At 40.3% G+C, this 21,501-nt stretch overlaps 2 protein-coding genes across 4 annotated transcripts; one reads left to right on the top strand and one right to left on the bottom strand.

The window, feature by feature from the left end:
• Window positions 1–550: 550 nt before the first annotated feature.
• On the top strand, window positions 551–5,048 carry lhfpl5b (LHFPL tetraspan subfamily member 5b). The gene is made up of 3 exons (XM_040047408.1): window positions 551–1,282; window positions 3,127–3,363; window positions 4,891–5,048. The coding sequence occupies exons 1-3, from the start codon at window positions 874–876 to the stop codon at window positions 4,899–4,901; spliced, it is 657 nt and encodes a 218-aa protein (XP_039903342.1). The 5' UTR covers window positions 551–873; the 3' UTR covers window positions 4,902–5,048.
• A 15-nt stretch (window positions 5,049–5,063) lies between these two features.
• On the bottom strand, window positions 5,064–21,065 carry srpk1a (SRSF protein kinase 1a). 3 transcript variants are annotated; one of them, XM_040047401.1, is made up of 16 exons: window positions 20,932–21,065; window positions 20,249–20,303; window positions 14,133–14,260; window positions 13,703–13,811; window positions 13,474–13,561; window positions 13,071–13,158; window positions 12,460–12,566; window positions 11,433–11,598; window positions 11,321–11,346; window positions 10,951–11,173; window positions 10,464–10,847; window positions 10,185–10,285; window positions 9,764–9,871; window positions 9,448–9,517; window positions 7,843–7,935; window positions 5,064–6,443 (listed from the first exon to the last, which is right to left on the bottom strand). In XM_040047401.1, the coding sequence occupies exons 1-16, from the start codon at window positions 20,942–20,944 to the stop codon at window positions 6,259–6,261; spliced, it is 1,944 nt and encodes a 647-aa protein (XP_039903335.1). In that variant the 5' UTR covers window positions 20,945–21,065; the 3' UTR covers window positions 5,064–6,258. The 3 variants fall into 3 exon arrangements, with proteins under 3 accessions (XP_039903335.1, XP_039903336.1, XP_039903337.1); XM_040047402.1 differs by lacking the exon at window positions 7,843–7,935 and adding an exon at window positions 6,758–6,850; XM_040047403.1 differs by having other exon boundaries at window positions 10,515–10,847.
• Between the last annotated feature and the right edge of the window lie 436 nt (window positions 21,066–21,501).

The following is a 21,501-nucleotide window of genomic DNA, read 5'->3' as shown; positions in this document are numbered from 1 at the left end:
TCCAATAAGAAGACTCAGCTGGAACAATATTGAATTTGATATCAGCAAACCTTTATTTGAAGCTTCCTGCGCATCAGCCGCGAATTTCAGCAAACCTTATTCGTTCTGGCTCCGTATTCATGAGTTTCTAAAACTCGTTAAATATCAGATTATGACATTTAAGGAAACTGGGGAAATGGGGAGTTGGTAGAAAATTAAAACCATAAAAATGTAACAGTTAAAAAAAAAAGAGTGTTTACTGTTTATATTTACCTGTGGTTGCACTTTGGGCAACACAAGTAGCTGTTTACTTTCAGAAAACAGAATGATAGAAAAGGATTACAGTGTTAAAATCAGGCTTGTGTAGGCTTTATGTAAATAAAAACGTATAGTGTGACAAATCGATTGCCTTGATACTAATATTTGAAGCAGTGTTCAGGATAAATAGTTGTGTTTTTAAGCTTTTTAGTCAAAAGTTTGTAATATTAAACACCACGAAGAACTTTCTTTCACATTAAAGCGGAATCAAGAGTTTCCTGGCTGTGTAATAATAACTGTTGTTTATTTTAACCTCGCCTGTTCTTGCCTGCATGAAATGAATTAATTAGCTGTAACACACAGCCCTGTACGGCAGTTCATTCAAATGCGCTGTGTTAATTTAGTTACTTGCGGGTAACACTGCATCTTCACGCCAAGCCTTATCAGGTAGCTGTCAATCTGTGACATCAGAGAAACGTCATTAATTAGGCTGTGGTGCTCTCCAGGGTGCTGAATACTCAGCCAGTCCGCAGAACGAGCCGTGTGTGTCTGTGTGCGTTTATCCTTCCAGCTCTACAAACAAACCTCTAACAGACCTGCTTTCTTTCAAAAGGCCGACACAAACTTTTCGCGGACATGGACCTCCTTCCAGCGCAGGAAGCTGCCAAAATCTACCACACCAACTATGTGAGGAACTCGCGAGCCATCGGCGTCCTGTGGGCTGTGTTTACCATCTGCTTCGTCATCATCACCATGGTGGTCTTCATCCAGCCCTACTGGATCGGGGACAGCGTCAACACCCCGCAGGCCGGCTACTTCGGCCTCTTTCACTACTGCATCGGCAACGCGCTGACCTCGGAGCTCACCTGCAAGGGCAGCATGCTGGACTTCGCTTCCATCCCCTCACCGGCCTTCAGGACTGCCATGTTCTTCGTTGGGACCTCCATGCTGCTGATTGTGGGCACCATGGTCGGCTTCAGTTTGTTCTTCTTCTGCAACGCTGGAAACGTCTACAAGATCTGTGCATGGATGCAGCTGGCCTCAGGTGAGGGACAAAGCGAAGAGGGTTGGTTGTAAAGTTGTTGTTCCCTTTACTCAGCTGCAGTTGGCAGATTATTAGTATAAATTAGCTTTTCTCAACTACGTTTATTTGACACCTATAAACAGACAGATTACGAATTACATTAAAAAGTATGAGCAGTGTAAGTAATCATAAAACTGGTTTCACCTTCATCTTTAAGATGTTTGTTTGTTTGTTTGTTTGTTTGTTTGTTTGTTTGTTTGTTTGTTTGTTTGTTTGTTGGGGGGAGGGTTGTTACAAGCAAGAATATTGCTACGCATGGGTAATTGTTCATATGCGATGATTCATTAGACAGTAACCAAAGATAATTTTTAGCTTTTGCCTTTTTATAGTTTACAGTGAAAAACTAACACTAAACTCACTAAACTCACTAAACTCACTAAACTCTAAGATCAGCTAAAAAAAAAAAAAAAAATACCGCAGACATTTAAAGCTGATTTTAAACAGTCCAGATGTGACAGAAGTGCAGGTTTTGATCTTTAATTCAAGGGGCTTATTAAAAGTATTACAGCCGTTCATAAACATATTCCAACATTTTTCGTAGCTGAAAAAATGAAATGGACAAACATTTTTGTTTTTTAATTCTTGGATGAAAACCCTTTGCAGTCAGCGACTGACACGGATGTCACTAAATCCTCCCTTGAGGTGCTCTGCCAGACCTTTACTGACCTTCAGCTGCTGCTTGTTTGTGGGTCTCTCTGCGTTCAGTTTCGTCTTCAGAAACTGAAAAGCATTCTTTGTGGGTTGTGATCCAGTGACTGATTTGGCTGAAGAATATCACATTTCTTTGCCTTGCGAAACTCTTGGCTTGGTTTTTCAGTATGCTTTGAGTCGTTATAGATGTTTACTTGGATCCTTACTGCCAAGTCTAATGTGGCTTTATTGTTCTTGAGTGTAACCAGTGGTTTGTGCTCTTGATGGTAGACTTTGACAATGGCACACCTACCTCCTCAAGAGACAGCCCGACTTGGTCAGATGTTGGGAAGTTGTTTTTCTTTTAATATTGATGCATCACCTGGTGGATCTGTTAATACAATGGAAACAGACAATGACAGTGTCAACAAAAGTTCTTGTGACCATAAATTACCAGTTTAAATAGAAGTCTGATGAGGTTCAGTTCATCGGTTTTATTATAACTATTCGTAAGTAATAGCCCAAATATTTCACCACCTCAATACCAGAACTCAAACTAAAGAGGCAGCTGTAAAGGAGCCATGAGACCTGTGCTTCTCTTGTAAGTCAGGTGTGAAACAATGAGCTCATCCCGTCACGGGTCGACTTCTCACCTCTCCAGTTTCAGGTGTGATGTGCGTTTGTTGTGAAGGTTGTTCTTCGCCATGGCCAATAAGGAATCCTGTTTCAGCCCAGACTCTGACACCTTCGATAGCAGATCAGTTACCTGTAACAAGATCAGGTGTTGCTGTGTCGTTAAATTTGCACCTAAAACCATACGAGGGCCAGGAAAACTAGCCACAATAAAAGCCTGTAAAACTTTATGGGCATGTATCTGCAAACTCACATTCTACTGTAAGTAGCTTTTGGGGAAGCCCAGAGGAGACGTTACGGGAAGAACAGCATTTAAGATTTAAGAACTTTCATAACGGTACATCGTGCAAATGGCTCCACAGAGCATCATCTGCCTTGCTGAGCCATAAATAAATAAAAACTTTGGCACTTTATGGAGGTACATCATGTGTTATCATGCACTGGGGGCTCCAGAGCACCAGATTATAATTATTTATCAAAGTAAGAGCACACAAGAGGTAATTATTACAAGGCTTTGCCATTTCCATGTCCTTCCCCCGCAGGTGTGTTGATGGTGATGGGCTGCATGATTTACCCAGATGGTTGGGACTCTCCAGAGGTGAAGAGGATGTGCGGCCAGAGGACAGATAAGTACACGCTGGGAAACTGTACGGTGCGCTGGGCCTACATCCTGGCCATCATCAGCATTCTGGACGCCATACTCCTGGCATTGCTGTCCTTCACACTCGGCAACCGGCAGGACAAACTTCTGCCAGATGACTTTGAGCTGGATGGAGCAGGTGAGGGCTGTGGGGTGGTATGCAGACTGAATGCTGGGTACAGAAACAAATATTTTAATGTGTCATAGCTGGCATAGCACAAGTATAATGTGTGACATATAAAACAGCCACATTCCTTTCAGACTGGCTTGCTGCAAGGTCCTGCTGTTGTGCATGCCTGCTCTCTGTTAAGGCTTGAGCCATCATTAGAAAAAATTGCTTCACCTTAAGAAACGTATCCAAGATTGGAGATTTTTCTGCAGTTTTTTATATACAGTCGTGTGAAAAAGAAAGTTACCACAGGACTCTTTGCAGGCCCGTGAAAAACTAAGTACACCCCATGTTTCAGTATCTTGTAGAAGCACCTTTAGCAGAATTACTTGAAGTTGTTGTTTTCAGTTTGACTATATGAGTCTCTCATGTGTCTGTGGAGGAATTTTGACCCACTTTTGTTTACGAAAATTGCACTTCAGTTCATTGCAGCCATTTAATTGTACACAGACCTCAAGAAATCCCACCACAGTATTTGAGTCAGGTTGAGGTCTGGACTTTCTGGGCTTTCAGTTTGCCATTACAGCTGTTTTCTTGTAGATTTGCTGCTGTGCTTGGGATTCTTGTCATGTTGAATGACCCATTTTCAGCCAAGCTTCAGCTGTCAGACAGATCCACCACCGTGCTTTACAGTTGGTATGAGGTGTTTGTGCAGACATGCCATGTTTGGGTTTTTATGAACCACCAAATATCTTCACTTTGGTCTAATCTGTGGACAGGACATTGTGCCAGACGTCTTGAGATTAGTTCAGATGCAACTTTTCAAAGCTAAGTTGTGCTGCTATGTTCTTTTTAGAGAGCACAGGCTTGCTTCTAACGATCCTTTCTTAATTGTACTGTCATGAACTTTAACATTTAGCTTGCTAACTTAGGCCTGTAGAATCTGAGATATAGCTCTTGGGATTATTTGTAGTTTCTCTGAGCAGTGCATGTAGGTCACACCATCACACTGGTCTTGTAACCCTTCACACATTGATGGGTAGCAACAATTCCTTGTAGATATCTTTTCTCTTTGTTAAACACCCAGTTGCTCCAGATCTGCAAACTGCTACAGCTTCTTTTATAGAGGCACTCACTCAGTTATTCAAGTTGGCCTTCAACAAATTTGTAATTAGGTTAAAAAGTTTTATCCATAAACTTTGTCAAATGAGCAGTTTTACAGTTATTTGTTGCCATAATTTGCCCAGTGTCCCAGTGGCTGAAGTCCATTAAATCTTTTTCTTGTTAAATCTGCTCCCTTTAGGGCTTACCCACAGAAAATCATTTTCCTCCATCTCGCCTGATCCCTAGCTTTCTTCTCTGTTACACCAACTCTCTCCATATCCTCCTCTGCTACATTGATTAATTTTCTGTGTGCTCTTCCCCTTTACCTCCTGCCTGGTAGATCCATGTTCAACATCCCGTGTCCAACAGATCCAGTCCCTTCTCTGCACATGGTCAAACCATTTCAGCCCTGGTGTCCACAAACATTTTTTCTCTTTTGTTTCTCTTTTACAGAAAACCCTTGATTGAATCCACAGACCTTCAGAGCCAGTGTAAAATACCATGATGCACTCTGCGTTTTCGCCTCTCTTGCCTTCTGTTTACTGTGGTTTTGATTAATAAGATTTTGTGCTTCCTTATTTTACTATATTTCACAATACCCAATAAACAAGCCCACCAAAATCATGTATTGTATGAAGATCTGTTTTATTGTATGGTGTGTTGTACAGCTTTGTAAGTCGACAACTCGCACAGAGTTTATGTTCTTGAATCTGACACCAATGTAAGTTTTTGTTTTTCCCCCCATAGGTTTCGACCGATAACATAGGTTACTTGGATATGATCTTTTTGGGACACCATGACATAATATCAGATCTCACCATTTCTATGGTAAAAACAGTGACATTGAACAGTTGACCACACATACAACTGATCTCAAACACACCTTCCATACGCTTTATTAAAACACAGCTACCCAGCTAAACAATTTTAGCTAAGATATAAGATTTGTTAAAAACTGTACATAACTGTAATATACATCAAGGCAAACTCTTTGGTACAGATATATACAGTTTATTTTCACTTTTTTTTTTTCTCCTTAAGATTGGGCTTCTTAACATGTTGTCTTGTTGAAACCTTTAAAATACTATATACCTGAATTGTAATAGGTGGATGAGAATACCAGCCTCCCATGAAAATGAAAGATCCCTATTATAATTAACTAAGGATACTAAATACCGGGTGACAACGGAATCGATATGGCTAAACATGACCTACTTTAATCAAACAGTGACCCTGCCTGAAGAAATGCATGAAATGAAAGTTACCCAAAGTCAGTGTACATGTCAGCCCAGTGTGAAACTTCCTAAAACCTTCATTACAAATACAAAATGTATTTCAAATGTTGAATGAGATTTGTTTGTTTTTGTTTTTTTTGCTTTTTTTTTTTGTTTTTTTTTTTAAGTCACTACTGAAAAGATGTGGGAAAAGAGTTTTAGGGAACAAAAATGACCAATAACGGCTACATATCCTTGGTTTGTTCAGGTTTTAGTGCAGGAGTGTAACAAACAAGGATGAGTCACTAGCAGTACAATGACAGACTTCCTTAGGAGGGTGAACGGAGCACAGCAGTTGGAGCCAACATGAGCACAAAGTAATAAAAAAAAAATCCACTGGATTCCTGACATCACACTGAGAACCAACTAATTCAAAGCAAACGTACACAGAAGCATTAGCTCAAAAACAAGAACATAAATTCAAAACATCTAACCAAAAAAAGAAGAAAAATAAATATCCATCTGATATGCCCAAACTGGAAAGTGATCTGTTGCAGTCTCTGGAGGAGGTGGGAGGGAAGGGAGGTTCGATAGCTGGAGGTGTCCACTAGAGGGCGAGCCAGGGGTGGCGCAAGCACTCTGCGGCCGTGGCTCTTTTCTCTGGAATAAGCTCCAGCATGGGAAGGAGGAAGTCAGTGAAGCACTCTGCTTCTTCACGGGGCCACTCGTATTTGTCGATCAGCACCTCCAGCAGTCCCCACGGCTTCAACTTAGTGATGTGTTTCAAATCACCTGCAGACAGACAGCACTGCATCAGAACCACACCACTACAGAGTACAACAACTTCCCCATTTTAAACTTCACTTCAAGGGCAGTCATGTCTGCAAAACTCCACATACAGTCTTAACAAATGACACTGACTAAACAGTTACCTTGTAATTGCCTTTTAAAGAAGGCCTGTTCTTTTGAACTAATATCCACTGGAGACATTTTTACATGTATATTCAAATGTATGAATAAGCAGCAATTGGGATTCAAGTAGGGAATATTCCAAAGCACAGTCAGTAACTCTCACTCGAATCTTGACAGTAAAGCTTCCGTTTTACCTTTCTTGGTGAAAAAATCCTTGGAATATTTGCCGGACATTATGAGTTTGCGTGGGACACTCCCCAGCAGCTCAATGATCAGTGCTATATGGTCTATACAGCAGACAGTTGCAAGAAAAAAAGAACAGACAAGACAAACAGATTCATCAGACAGTGGACCCAGTCACAGGCCCACTCTCGGTGTGTGGGTGGAGGGCAGAGGGAGAGAGAGGCCTGGGTGACGTCACACAGACACCAGCCTCACTGTTGGCAGAGGACGAGGTGTAAAACCAGAAGTTAGAAAGTTATAAAACAGAGCAGGGAGGTTCATTAACCTTTAGCTCTTTTTTATTGTTCAGTTTGGGGTTTTTCCACTAAAGTTTTTCGGAACAAAAATAATTCCCACCACAAATTCACCCTGCAACTAGACTGACAAGACAGGCCCAGATAATGAAAATCATGTTTTTGTACTTCGTGTTAATTATTCATCAACTTCGCTGTCATTTCATCCGTAACTGTAACAGAGGTCTTAACATTTGCAGTAACCTTGGTACATATCAACAAAACAACTCCCACTCAGGGACCTTAAAAGGTTTACATCAAGACTGTCAGTTAATCCCTTATAGACATCCTTAATTAAAGCCATCTTACATTAATTATCATATTTCTGTAAACACGTGTACTTTGAGCACATTAAAAGTTTATATTCTGACATAAATACACTGACGTATAAAAGTAAAGGGTTCTTGCCTTTTTTGCCTCCTGTGATTGATTTCATTAAATGATTAAATTACATTTATAAAAAGACTGTTGTTGCGCAGTGGACTCCATGCAGAGGAAAAAGGTCATTCTGAATCTCCTCAGCAGGGACCAATACAGCATCAAGCACCTAGCCAAAATGTCTAAAGGCTCTGCCAGGCAGTCTTTGGCAGAACAACACTTGAATCGTGATCAGTGGTTCAAAGAGGCTGACATTTATTGGTTTCCTGCTTTGATGACGGGCCCGCACAAAACCATTTGATTGTGCTGACTGAAGTTAACCTCCTCCCTTGACCCTCCTTGTCCACCTTTCCCAGAGTGAGCCAAAGACAGAGGTGCTGGCGTACCTCTCTTGGTGAAGTATTCCTGTGAGTATTTTCCACTCAGAGCATAGTGTCGGGGGATTTTACCGAGCAACTCAATCATGAGAGCAAGATGGTCTGGAAATGAGGCACATCAGAGGAGAAGAGGAGGAGGAAGATGGAAAGTCACAGGGAGTTTGGAGAGGAGATGGCAAACAGTCAAGTGGAACAATGTATTAGGAACAAAGGATGATGATTATGATGATGATGATGATGATGACAGCCTAGTGTTACAAGTAGCACATGTATCAACAGCCTATATTAACCTACTGAAAACATCTGAACACATGGAGCTCATTCACTGTTGTATTTCAGAAAAATGACAACTATAAAGCAAGATGGGAAGTCTGCATTAAAGCACAGCCCTCAAAGCTATACAGTAAAACATAAAAAGCAGACTGATGCAAGTTTACTAAAAGTCTAATAAAACGTTAAACACAAAGCATTTATAGAACAGTAAGCCATGGTTTATGCAGGTGAAAAAGCTGCAGGATGTTCCAGTAAAGTCAAAGTTGAAGGACAGCACAAAGCAGACATGCCAGAGCAGAATCAAGTTAATATGGAAACTTTGAGCTAAGCAGCAAGCCAAAATTCCATTTTCACCTTATGTTTCGATTAGGGCTGTGCGATATAACGATATATATCGGATGACGATATAAAAACGTCTATCGTTTCATTTTACGCTATCGTTTCTTTCGTGGTGTCGCAAAATAAACTGTTTACGGCAATATTTTATCATGGTTCTGATGGTCACTGTAGTGCCTATATTAATTTCTTAAAGTTCTCTCTTTCTCTTATATTTTATATAACCACACTACAGACGGACAAGCGCCCGTTTTTATGCGTTGTCGTTAGCAACAACGATGGTAACAGCATCGCGCGTCCGCTTGTTTATGTTCCACATAAACCTTCCACAATAAAGCTCAAGATCCTGTTGAGACTGGAGCTGGAAACACTTCACGCAAGTCGAGCTGCCCGAGATTCACAGAGTTTACAGAAAATGTTACATTTTTGTGATTTATATCGTTATCGGGACGATAGAATTCTTATATCGGGATATGAGATTTTGGTCATATCGCACAGCCCTAGTTTCAATTAAAACTTGAGGTGAAAATGGATTAAACATAAAGTATGAGTAACCAGGAGGTGAGGAAAAGGTGAGAAGAGAATTGAAGAGATGGCCCCATCTCCAGTGCGGTAAAGAAGTGGCTCAAGTTGCTAGATAGGAAATACACACAGGAATGCTCATACTTTTCATACTTTACAATTCTTCTTCTGAATACGAAGCTATTAATGGAGCACCTCATTAACATGTTAACACTGTGCAAAGTGCACTGTAACTGGAGCTCCAGTGAAGGTGAGGACTTGCATGCATATTGGACATTTTAAATAATTCAACAGTTCAACACTGATAACAGAAGATTTAACAACACTATGGTGCTTTTAACAGTAGCAGTAATACTAAACAGAAGTCCCACTCACTAGTGAAACACATTTCAATACATCTACTAAATCGAGCTCTGAGAATTAATGATCTACAGTTAAAACTTGTACTTTAAAAACAGAATGTACAGGAAGACCAGACAATACCTTCATCTCTGGAATAATCTTCCCCAGAATGTGGTTCAAACAAGTAGTCCCCTGTGGCAAGCTCAAAGGCCTGAGGACAATACAAACACAGGGAGGGGAAAAAAACAAAAAGAACAGTATGAAGCCATCTGTCCAAATCTCAATAAATCCCTCCCACCACTGACTAGACTCTCATTACACTTCTTGAGTCTTTAAGATACAATGGGGGGTTTCTTTCCCCTTCAGATAATTTTTTTTTGTTCTATTCAGTTTTTGGGGGGAGTTTAAGCACCTTTTGGCTCTATATAAATAGTTTGATGCAGAGAAAATTTCTCACCATACAGGCTGTGCTCCAAATATCAGCTGGTGTGCTGTATCCAGAACCAATAAGTACTTCTAGAGACCGGTACTGTCGTGTCTGGATGTCTTCAGTAAAGTGCTTGTGCTGAGAGGAAAAAAGACAAATACGAAAACAACAACATATATCAAGTAGGTTTCATCATGTGTAGCGATAACACACTGAAAAACAGAAATATTTTACATGAGAATAAAAAATTTTGAAATTATAAATGGACTCTATGCTCTATTTGAAATCTGGATCACACTCCCATCTGGTAAATGATTTCCCATTTTAAAACCATAAAAAGCAGGAATACCGAAACATTACTTTCAGTAGCTAGATGACACTCGATGTCTCCCTGGCTGCACCGTTTCATCTCCTATGAGGAAATCCCTTTGGTCATTAGCAGGCTACTCACCACCCAGCAGGCATTTCCCAAATCTGCAATCTTGACCTTGATCTTGTCTGCATTGAGTGGCTCAAGTGGGTTAACTAGCAGGGATCCTGCTGTCAGCTTACCTTTATAAAGCACAGAGAAGCAGTGACATTGAATAAAACAATGGGATAAACACTGAATAAATGATAAGTATAATCAAAGTATTTCAAAGTTCACATGGTTTTTGTTAAATTTCCAAAGCAGCTCAGCTACAGCAAACATCTTCTAAAAACCCAAACCAATCGATTTCGGTTCACTGACCATTTCGTGCATCTTCCTGGTTACTATAGTGACAGTTGGACCCATCCTCACCATCTTCTTCTAAAATGCCTTGTTCCAGCTCTCCGTCCTCCAGCCCAGCAGAAAAGCGTTTCTCAGTAACTCCACGGCTACGAGCCCCAGTTCCTTTAGTCTCTGTGTACACCTCATTGAAATCTGTAGACTCAACACCGTTGTAAATGGAGTGGAGAGGAGACTCCACGTGTTGATCCTCTGGAGAGGCACACTGTTCTGTGCACTCTGCATTGCCATTATGTTGGTCTTCATCGCTATGCTGGAAGTCACTCTCCTCCACATGGCCATTACAGTTCATTTCAGACAGTTCCTCTGGTCCCACCCTCATGTGATCTGCATTCAAAGTGCTCCCTGAAAGTAGCAGAAAATGTATTTTCAGTTGATTCATATCAGATTTTTTGGCTGCTTTGCAAATTTTGCAGAACACATTACTTCTCTGATGTTAGCGTCTTACCATCTGTTTCCTCGTTTCCTAACTCCGCAAAAGACACCTGTCTGAGAGGCGCACAGGCTCGTCCCTTTTCAGTCTGTGGGTCGTCTTCATCTTCATCATCCTCTCGTATCTCTGTGGTCTTTTCCATTTCCTCAAGGTCCAAGATGCACTTCTCCAGCAGCTCCGCCTGCCGCTTCTGCTTCTTTTTTAACTTCTTCTTCTTGTTCTTGGACATTTTTACTGTCTGTCAAAGACAAAAACAAAGGAAAGGTTTGCACATTTGTAGGAGTGATTTAAAAGTAAACTAAAAAAACAAAACAAAACAAAACCTAAAAACATGAGGCTAATATCTAAGCAGAGAGTTAAAAAAAAACCAAAACAAGTCTTGTACCTGTTTTGGAACTGGCGCTGTGCTTACTGTAAAGAGAACATGAGATAAGTAAAAACCTGTACTAAACCTATGAATGCAGATATAAAAGTGAGTGTGCATGCACATCTCATACTCGCTGAACCAGAGGGAGGAGGCGCCCCAGCCTTCTGCCACTCTGTGGCTTCAGCTGCAAGCCTCCGTACGTAAGGCTCATCTACGCTCATCAGGATGTTCTCCGGCTTGATGTCTGTGTGGATAATATGACACTTTGTGTGCAGGTAGTCCAGACCTTGGAGAACCTTTTAAAAAAAAAAAAAACAAAAAACCATACATTAATGGAAAATGGAAAATGGTTATCTGATTGTGTAGATCAAATTAACCAATCACACTGACTTGGACACAAAACCTTTACCAACTAAACTTAAGGAAACTTTAAAAAGAAAAACATATTGCATCAATTTTCAGGTTTTTCTTTTCTTGGAAACAAATATACTAACTTTGCACAACTCAGAGTTCATAAATAATCCTTATTAATCACATTTGGCTTTGCTGCAGTCCGTCAGTTTATCCTCTCTGAAACACACTATTTTAGCTCTTCTCTCTTTAAAGCAAAGGAGCCAAGACTAGGGAAAAAAAAAAAATCTTAAAAAGAATCCCTAGGGCAGTCTGAAGCCAGAGCGTTTGGTTTGTAGTTAATACACAATGATACTATCATTATTTTAGCCTTAGTGCTGCTTATTGAAAATCCATCCATGTAACAAACACAGCATATAACAGAACATAAAGAAAGCATAAAAGGGTCCCTTTAAGAGAACACAAAAGCTTAACAATCTAAGAAAGTTTTAATAAAAGAAACATTTGCTGTTTTTCAAAGGACATCGAATAAAAAGCTGTGGAATAAACAACACTAATCCACAGATGAGCTGTGCAATTAACTGCTGAATTAGTCATTTGTTTAACCAGGAAAAAAAAGCCCCCTCAGTTTTGCCTCACTCCCCATCTGTTTTGTTAAGCAGCTTACTGTTAATATGTAAAGTTCTTCTACCCTGACTGTTTTCCATCCATCGTGCAGCCTGCAGGCTACACAACTCTTCTGAACTACTGAGCCTTAATGATGAGTCATAGGCATTCAAAAGGTGTGCCTGTGGGTCTCACTTTACCTGTCGTATGATGCTCTTCACACAAGCCAGGGGCAGTCCTTGGTAGTTTGATTTTATTATCCATTTCAATAAGTGATGTCCTAACACCTCAAACACCATGCAGACGTCTGAAGATTGGAGCAGTTAAGATGGCAAAGTAATAGCGGTAAAGCAAAACTGAAAACAAACAAAGGAAAAAACAACTGCCTAAATGAGGAGTGGCATTGCTTGTGCTGAAGAAAGGACACGTAGATGTGCAACCAATACGCTTTTGTTAGAGCCTCTCGTGTTACAGCTACAGCAATCCCTCAGGCATTCAGGGGATCTTACCCAACTAAAGTGTTGTGATGGGGGTGGAGGTCTGTTTGGGACACATAAGATTCCATTTGTCACACCCTCACCTGTTGTTTACTTTCTTACTTGCATACGGCTTTTTAGCTGACATGGACACGAAGGGAAAGAAAGTTCTGTACATTCAAAAAACACAAACAAAAAAAAAAACAAACCCATTTCTAATAAGACTAAAGTTTTTGTTTTGGGGTCTTTCCCCCTCCCAGCAGGAGGTAATTTGACAAATCAAATGTGACTAATAATAAAAACCAGGAAACATCTGTTAAATCTGTGAAGGATACGAGTTCCATTGACGCCAGAGATCTTGAAGTCATCTAGAAGCTGGACTACCATCTCTCGGTTGGGATCATTCGTGTCAGAGTTTCTTACCTACAGACAAAAAAAGAAAAAGAAAAAAAGAGAAGGAAAAAAAATATATATATTTACACATTTTGTTGTGGGATCCACACACATCATTTACATGTAAAACTGTGTGAACATGCGTGCTGGAAGACATGCAAGCCGAGTGCATGAATAATGTGTAAAAGCTGTAGTGTAAGCAATGCCCTGCTGTCCTTGCACCACGTTGCTGCACACTCTGATGCATCTCCAGATATCCCCACAACTAATTAGTGAACACTTCCTGCGCTTACTGATTACATATTTCATCAAAACCTACTGCATGCAATTAAATCTGATACTCACAGATCTGAGCAGTTTTATCTCATCCAGTGCTGTTTCTGTGTAGTGCTCCGCGCTCTTCACCACCTTCATTGCAACAAACCTCTTTACCCTGCAACCACAGAATGTAATGTTCACTAATAGGAAGCAAAGTAAACCGTCTCTGAGCCAGCTGCTGCTGCATCTGGAATCCAATGTCAAGTCTCAAAAACAAAACATGAATTACAAATATGCAGTAAAGTTTTTCTCATACTGAATATCCCAGGCGAGCCACACGGTGGAGAAGTGTCCCCAGCCGAGCTTCCGAATTACATGGTATTTTCCATTATAAAGGTCTCCTACTTTCACATGGTGGTAGCCACCTAAAAGATAAGAAATTCAAGCTGCTTAGATAAATAAAGAGGTGAGCATGTATGCATGTATACAGAACAGCCAGTGCATTTACATTCACTGTAATAACAGGTCACAACTAACCAAAGCGACACCATTTATCGAAACAGTCAAATCAAATATTGATTTATCTGTTTAAACTAAGGTGCGAATCGCTAATACTCTGTTATCATTTTTCTACTGGGGAAAAAAACAAAAAAACAAAAAAAAAAAAAAAAAACTTGAAAGAGTAGTTAATCAAATACAGTGCAATATAGTGTGCCTTTGAATGCAAAAAGTAAAGAGGAACCCACCTTTGCAGTAGTCATTGGGGTCCTCCTGCTCTTCATCATCAGAGCCAAGGATCTCTTCAGGTTCCTCAGGTTCCTGAGGGGAGGCTTCAGCCTGAGGATGCTGTCGAGCTCTGGGATTGGCTGGCTGCCTGATGGGACAACAACAATTATGAAAGACGTCGATGGAACAGAGCTCTGATGCATTTACCGTCCATTTATCAAATATTAGCTCAACAATAAGGCGTGCCCAGGATGAGAGGATTTTATTACAGGACATGCGGATGAGACTAACTGAACAAGACTGCAGCTCATTGATAACCGATGAGTTCGACTCTTCTACATAGCAGGAAAGAATCAAAGCTCAACCTTTTACTTCCAAACACTGCAGAAATGGTGAACAGCTGTAGAGTTTAACTTAAACAGATGCATTACAAAGCAGTGGGAACGTTCTCCTGCCTCTCCTGGGATCTGACCTTAATTGGCTGAAAAAGTAAGTGGCATTAACTAGCTAGCATTAGCAACTGAGTAATTCACTCTAACACTAATACTTTACTGAACAACATAATCATGTTAGCTAAGCACCAACATAGAGTGTGCCTGCTCTGGATGATCAGTCACAGTGACGGACATAGATGTTTCAAAATCACCTCCTGTATAAACGGTTAACTAGAGACAGGAAGAACTTCCTCATCAGCCACGTTTTTTGTTGCATAAACATAACCCATATAACACAGCATTTATTAAAAAGCCTCTCACACAAAATAATCAAACATGACAAGAACCACTCGTTCTTAAACAAAGGACACCAGGGCTGATCGCAAAAAATAAATAATTGGTGCACATCTGGTGTATGTATAAAGCTACAAATAGACAACTGTTTTATAAATCTATCATAAAGGAGGGTTATAACTGTAAGCATCCACAGTCACATTTCAATCACTGTGAAAATGTGAAATGTCAACAACAAATAAAACTTTACTCCAGGGTAATATGTCATCTTTCATTGCAGACTTCAATTAACCCACAACTACCTCTTTAAAAAAAATAAAAATAAAGAATGCATATGTGTAATATGAAGAAACTATGAATTAACTTGGGTTGAGGTGAGGACTCCTCATGAGGTGACATGGACCTTGCTTTGTGCACTGGTGTTGGAATAGGAAGGAATCCCCAAACGGTTCCCACAAAGCTGGAAACATAACATTGTCTTGGTATGCTGAAGCATTAATAACCGTTTTCCCACTTGTACCTACTTGGGCCGGCTCAACACAGTTTTTAGAGTTTTCCATTAGGTGGTAGTACCATGGTAATAGGCAATTTTAGTACCTACTAATTTTTGAAATGTGGCAACGAGGAAAATGGGGGGAAAAAAACCAACAACTCCCACTGTGGTCCCTTGAGATTGGCAAAAAGTTGTACTCCGAGCAACAGGTCTATGCTTTTCCATTGTTGTGGTGATCATGACGCATACAAATACTCCACGCATGTTAAGCGGTAACTTACTGTAATTGAAAATGACCGAAACAGAGTCAAATCATGCAGGTACTAGTGAAAAGGGGCTATAAGAGTTCCTTTCACTGAAACTAAATGGCAGAGCTCAAGTTTTGAAAAAAACAACGTCACACCATAATTCCTTCCCCAACTTTATACTTGGCACAATGCAGTCAGATAAGTTCTGTTTCTCTGGCTACTACCAAACCCAGACTCATCCATCAGATTACCAGACAGAGAGAACAGCATGAGTCTTCACTCCAAAAAACTCCACTCCTCTAGAGTTGTATCTGATGCGCTGGACTGTACTTGGTGACATGAGGCTTGGAAGCAACTGCTCGCTCCTGGAAACCCAGTCCACGACGCTCTCTGTAAACTCTTCTTGAGCTAATCTGAAGGCCACGTGAAGTTTGGAGGTCTGTAGCGAGTGACTCTGCAGAAAGTTGGTGACCTGTGTACTATGCACCTCCTCCTTAGTGGCAAACTTGGTGTTGTTCCCAATCACTTCCACTTTATTATAAATACCACTAACAGTTGACTCTGGAATATTTAGTAATGAAGGAATTTCACAACTGGACTTGCTGCACAGATGGCATCCTATCATGGTACCACGCTCAGGGCTCGCAAAATCGCTAGCCCGACGTCCCAGGGCTAGCGATTTTTCTGGTCGGGCTACCAAAATCCATCTCAGCCCTGCCCGTCAGGCTGTCATAGGAAGAGAAAAAAAAATAATAATAATATGTCAATGCTTTTGCATTCTTTCACAAACGTAGCTGTCAGTATGTGACATATTGAAATCGCGTTTGAATTTCCGCTTGTTTTTTGCTTCACTTTGCGATGGCGCAGACTGTGAATAGAGAGCGGCAGCTACTGACTGGTGAGTGACGGATTAATTGCGCACCAATTCCTCTGAAATCGTCTTATCACTCATTAGCTTACGATTCAAACGTGACAAGTGAAATCTCCCGCAGCAAGCTTAAACATGTGATACAGGTTGAATGCGCAGAGAATCGCTGATCATTATGCAAGTGCCTGTGTAAAAGCAGATGGATTTACGCAGGTATTTTAGTTCTGCAGAGCCAAATAAGACAGGTGAGGGTGAAGAAGGGACCGCCAAAGAAAAGCCAACCACAAAACGGAAAAGTTATGACAAATCAGGCTATGAGGCAAAAACAAAAGCGCAGCTTTTTTTGGTTTCATGGACAAAAGAATTTCTGTGGCTGGAATATGACGAGCTAAATAACAATGTTCTGACGGGTGTGTCTTGAGTTTCCTTCGATTTCCTAGTTGACAAGCACCTTTGTTACTGGGACCAGTAATTTTAAGAAAGACCCCATTAGAAACCATGAGAAATGCAAGAAATGCATTATTGCTCAGTCTGCAGTATCTTTCCCAGAACAAGCGCCAATTGCAAAAAAACTACTAAAAATAAACCAAACACAACAAGAAGTCCAGAAGAAACGCAGAAGAAAAAGCTGTTTAGAACAGCGCGATGTTGCAAAGAGTGAACTACCTTTGGCAAAATTTAGCAGCCTTTGCAAACAAAGCAAATGGCCTAGATCTTGGTTCCACTTACCTCTTACCCGTGACTTCAGTGGAAATGTCAGATTCAGGATCTGACACAGACTGATCCATGTTCTACACAGTTCTTACAAGTTCATAGAAATTTCTGTTCAATTAGGGCCAAATATTTGAGTTGATGATTGTATTTTTTTTACAGTTGTTGTAATTTGTGTTTTAACAATTTTTTAAGTCAATCAAAAAAAATTGTCTTTTTTTTCCCCCCCCCCAGGCTACTTAAATTTATTTTGGGCTACCAAAAACTGAAGAGTATCTGCCCGAAGGGCTACCAGAGATTTTGAAATTTTGCGAGCCCTGACGCTGGATTTCACTGAGTTCCTGAGAGCGAGCCACTGTTTCACAAATTTCTATAGACAGTCTGCAGGTGCCTTATTTTATACATCTATGGACATGACTGGAACACCAGAATTCAATGGCAGAGTGAGTATTTTTGGCATGTAATGTTTTGGCATATGACCATAAATAAATAAAACAGTTTTGAAGTATTACAGTAGTTTGACAGTTACTTAACCAAACATAAACCCACATTAAAGGCAAATATTTGCAAGGCAAAACAATAGAGCGGTAGCAGATAAAAGTCCATTAAAGTCATAGCAGGCTGTTAATTTGGATCATGTCCCCTTGAAATTAAACCACAAGTTTCAGTGTAATTGCCTCCAGTTTGTTGCTTTGACCTTGTTATCAGTAAAGAAAGATTAATGAGCGACTGTTCCAACCAAGTTTAATTAGTTTTAACAAAATAGCAAGGTGTGTCTAAAACTTTGTTTCAAACAAATCTTGCAGCTATCTAAGCAATATTTAACTATTAAAATATTCACAAACGGTTATTATATTAATAAAGACTCCTAAATGTGTAACCGAGCGCTGGCAGTGACAAACTGCAAGCAGAAAATGGAAGCAAATACCATCTAAATCGCTGTCAACGATTTTTTTTTTTTTTTTTTTTTTTAAACTGGATTTGAACATCTGCTTTTAACCATAGTTTAAACAAAAACAAGAAGTTGGCCTGTCAAAACAACCCTACCACAATAATACCACACTGACACGCTTTCTGCCAAGGAATATCACACAACCAAATTAAAGAAGGCATTTAAAGAAACGCATGCTGCACTCAGCTTACTTTACTGCAGGCCTAATGTATGTGTGTGTGTGTGTATCCGCATTATGAAAGACAACATCAACCTTGCTGAATCAGACTGAATACTGAGAAGTTTCCAGAATAAGGGGACAGAAAACTGTGGCTACATTACGAGCAGAAGTACAAGCCTGCAAACAAATTATGTTCCAAAATTACTAAGTGAGTTATACGGTCATTGTGTCAAGCAGTCAGACAAATGAAACGTCTGTGCATATTACATTTTTCAAATATAAATCGCTGTGTGCAGACTTTCATTTTGACTAAAACTCCAGCGACAGATTGATCAAACCCAACATAATGGAAAACAGGACAACCAATTCTTTTCTAAATGCATATTTGAAACATATTTCTGTATATTTTTTCCATGGCTCTGCAAGCCCTAAATAACAGAACATATTCTTTCCATGTTTATATGTGTCACCACATACATTCTGGCTTTGCCAGTAATTCAGTTCCTAATATTTACTTGAAAGCCAAACAGCCTGATGTTACTTCCTCCACAGAGCAGATTAAGCCTGCTCGTCTCTACTGGAGCCAAGAGAGCAGAGATCACATTCAACTAAATTCCTACAACTGGGCTGCAGTGTTTCACAAATGAGCTGCTGGTTTTCTACATAATCCTGCAACCTACTTCTTTGTGCCTGACATGGTCAGCTGAAGCGGTGCATGTTTGTCCAAGGATGACAAAATAAACCGATTCAAATAATTACTTGATATGAATCTTGACTTTCTAATCAAGCTTTGAATCTGAAACGCATTCATTATATTTTAAGTATTTTAAATCATAAAGCTGGTAAAAACAAGGCAGTAATTTAATACTGATTATCTGTACAGTTCTCGTGTTGTCTGCTTTAACATTTACACTGCTGCATTATTAACACATTTTAAAACATTTTTTGCATCTTGAGAGGTAAATGCATGGCTTTTCAAATTCACTTCAAAATGCAAATAAATACATCGTCTAAATTACATACTCACTCATGCATTTTCATTCACAGAGAGAGAAAGCAGATGAAGCATATTTGAATGCAGAGCCAGTCTCAGTTAGTCATCCTTTCATTATAAAAAGCTTTAATATTGGGTGTGTGCACCTTGTTTTAATGGGCCTCATCCTTTTGGGTGTGAGGACAAATGTCTGATGCACATTTTCCTTCAGACTCTCACAGCACTTCAAAACATTAACCAGTCCACTCCATTATATCCTCTGAGGTTGTTTTGTTCGTCTATACATGCAGTGCCCATTGTGCTAGGATTACTGCAGAATGCAGCTGCTCTGCTTTAAGTTGCATTTAGTTTCTTGGTATCACATGATTCTTACGGCTAATAAAACATTCAAGTATGAGCCATGAAGATAATGCTGTCAGGAGGAGAGTATCCTCAATGGTGCTGTTTTCAGTTAAACACCATGCTTCGGTGGGCTGATGTGGGCTTCTTCATTCTCTTGTTTTAAATATAGCACTGGCTGTTATGTAACGCTCTGGAGGATGCCACTGGTGCAGGCATGATTAGTAGATTGTTGGGCACACCAAAACAATCGGTACTGGAGATCAACGCTTGACAGCCCTATTTACAGCAACTAATCATTCAGAAATATTTTCAGGTGATCACAGCGTTTAAGTATTATATTCCTGGTATGGCTTACAGAGCACCCAAAACTTGTGTTTTTTGTTTTTTTTACTAAAGCACCGTAGAGCAAAAAGAATAAGCTGTGGCGTGTGCAGACCAAAACAAAGTTTAAGTGCAAACAAGCAGTCAAAGGCCTTTCTAACAGCTTCTCCAATGTCAGAACAGCAGCAAATACACCAAAGTGCAACAAACAACCTGCTTTGATTGAGTACAGCTGACAAAATACTTGTTCATGTGCGGGTGTCCTGAAAAACGGGACACACATAAGAGGGAATGACATTTAAATGGAGCAGTGACTCACTTTTTGTTGGTTTTCTTTGCTTTCACCCTTTTCTTCCTCGCCTGGAGTGCCAGCACTGCAACAACAAAAAAAAAAAGAATAGAAAAACCATTGTCTGTTTGCCTTCTTGATTTCCAGCTGACACTCACGACAAAACAAATGAAGCCATCTGAAATAAACAATTACCTCACTCCAACGTTCATATGCACCGTGTTGGGTCATGTTTGCACCTAACAGTATCTAAAATCAGTGTCAGTGCATGTGTCGATTTGCCAGAACCCATCCAACGTTAAGTTACATCACTGAGCTGCCCACCTAGGCAACGCTCGTCTCAAACACGGTAATGTGGCGTGAAGTGATTTCAGCCACTACAGCGGCTAATTATGGACTCATACATGAATGCACGGTTACCGTGGCCGGTGTTACTGGCTGTGTTTAAAATGGAAGGAGCTGGAGAGCTAAATGTATCGAGCTAATCCTGACATGTCCTATTGAAGCTAAAGCTAACGTCTAGAGGGCTAGCGCTCCAGCTCAGTGCGCGACAGACGCGTTCAATTAAACCGCGTATCACAATGTATGCTGCTCGGCGAAAAATAATGTTCTTATATTTGTCACTGCACGACAACATCGACTGTAACGGCAAACCGCACACACAATGTGTTACACCAGTCACACAGCGTGCAACGTGTCGCGTGAAGATTTACCTTTCCTCTCCATGTCGGCTGGATCCGTAGCTTAGCAGTTAGCTACACAGCCAGTGATCGAATGTTCCACGCATGCGCACTGGCTTGCTATGTCGAAGGGAAGCTTCTCTGGTGACGTCTCTGCCCGTGTATCAAACCGTTTTTATGGATTTTAGGGCAAACTGCCTTATAAAGAAGTATTTAAAGCAGCCTCACTGATAGCCGTGCAGCTCAGGAATTTAACCTTTTATTTACCTTTCGTGCATGTTTTAACTAAGGCAGCAGTGTAGGTAGGTGGGTTAAATGAACGGCATGATTGGTGACGTGATTCTGGTTTGTGCCCAGATTGGGATTAATATTAAAGTGTTGGTAACCTTTGTTATACTGGATGCTGATAGCAGTACAGAACAAGCTGACTGCATGGTTTGGTAAAAGGCAGACTGGAATTTACATAGCTGGACACTTGATAGAATTGGCAGGCTCAATTTAATAGCTTCTATATTAGTATTACCAAATATTTTACACTGATAACGAAGTGCAATATTTTTTATCATGTATTTTTTTTCGGACATTACAACATCAACAAAGCTT

Source organism: Simochromis diagramma, unplaced genomic scaffold (genome assembly GCF_900408965.1).
Source record: "Simochromis diagramma unplaced genomic scaffold, fSimDia1.1 OVJJ01000387.1, whole genome shotgun sequence".
In the NCBI taxonomy this organism is placed as follows: domain Eukaryota; kingdom Metazoa; phylum Chordata; class Actinopteri; order Cichliformes; family Cichlidae; genus Simochromis; species Simochromis diagramma.
Note: the sequence above shows the minus strand (reverse complement) of the source record. Positions and strands in the feature narration are given on the sequence as shown.

What these genes read in the sequence shown, in the direction of transcription:
- lhfpl5b (XM_040047408.1), top strand. Translation starts at nt 874, where the DNA reads ATGGACCTCCTTCCAGCGCAGGAAGCTGCCAAAATCTACCACACCAAC. An exon ending in ATGGATGCAGCTGGCCTCAG is followed by an intron (nt 1,283 to 3,126) that starts GTGAGGGACAAA and finishes CTTCCCCCGCAG; the next exon opens with GTGTGTTGATGGTGATGGGC.
- srpk1a (XM_040047401.1), bottom strand. An exon ending in TCCTCCCTCTGGTTCAGCGA is followed by an intron (nt 11,347 to 11,432) that starts GTATGAGATGTG and finishes TTCTCTTTACAG; the next exon opens with TAAGCACAGCGCCAGTTCCA. An exon ending in CCAGGAAGATGCACGAAATG is followed by an intron (nt 10,286 to 10,463) that starts GTCAGTGAACCG and finishes TGCTTTATAAAG; the next exon opens with GTAAGCTGACAGCAGGATCC.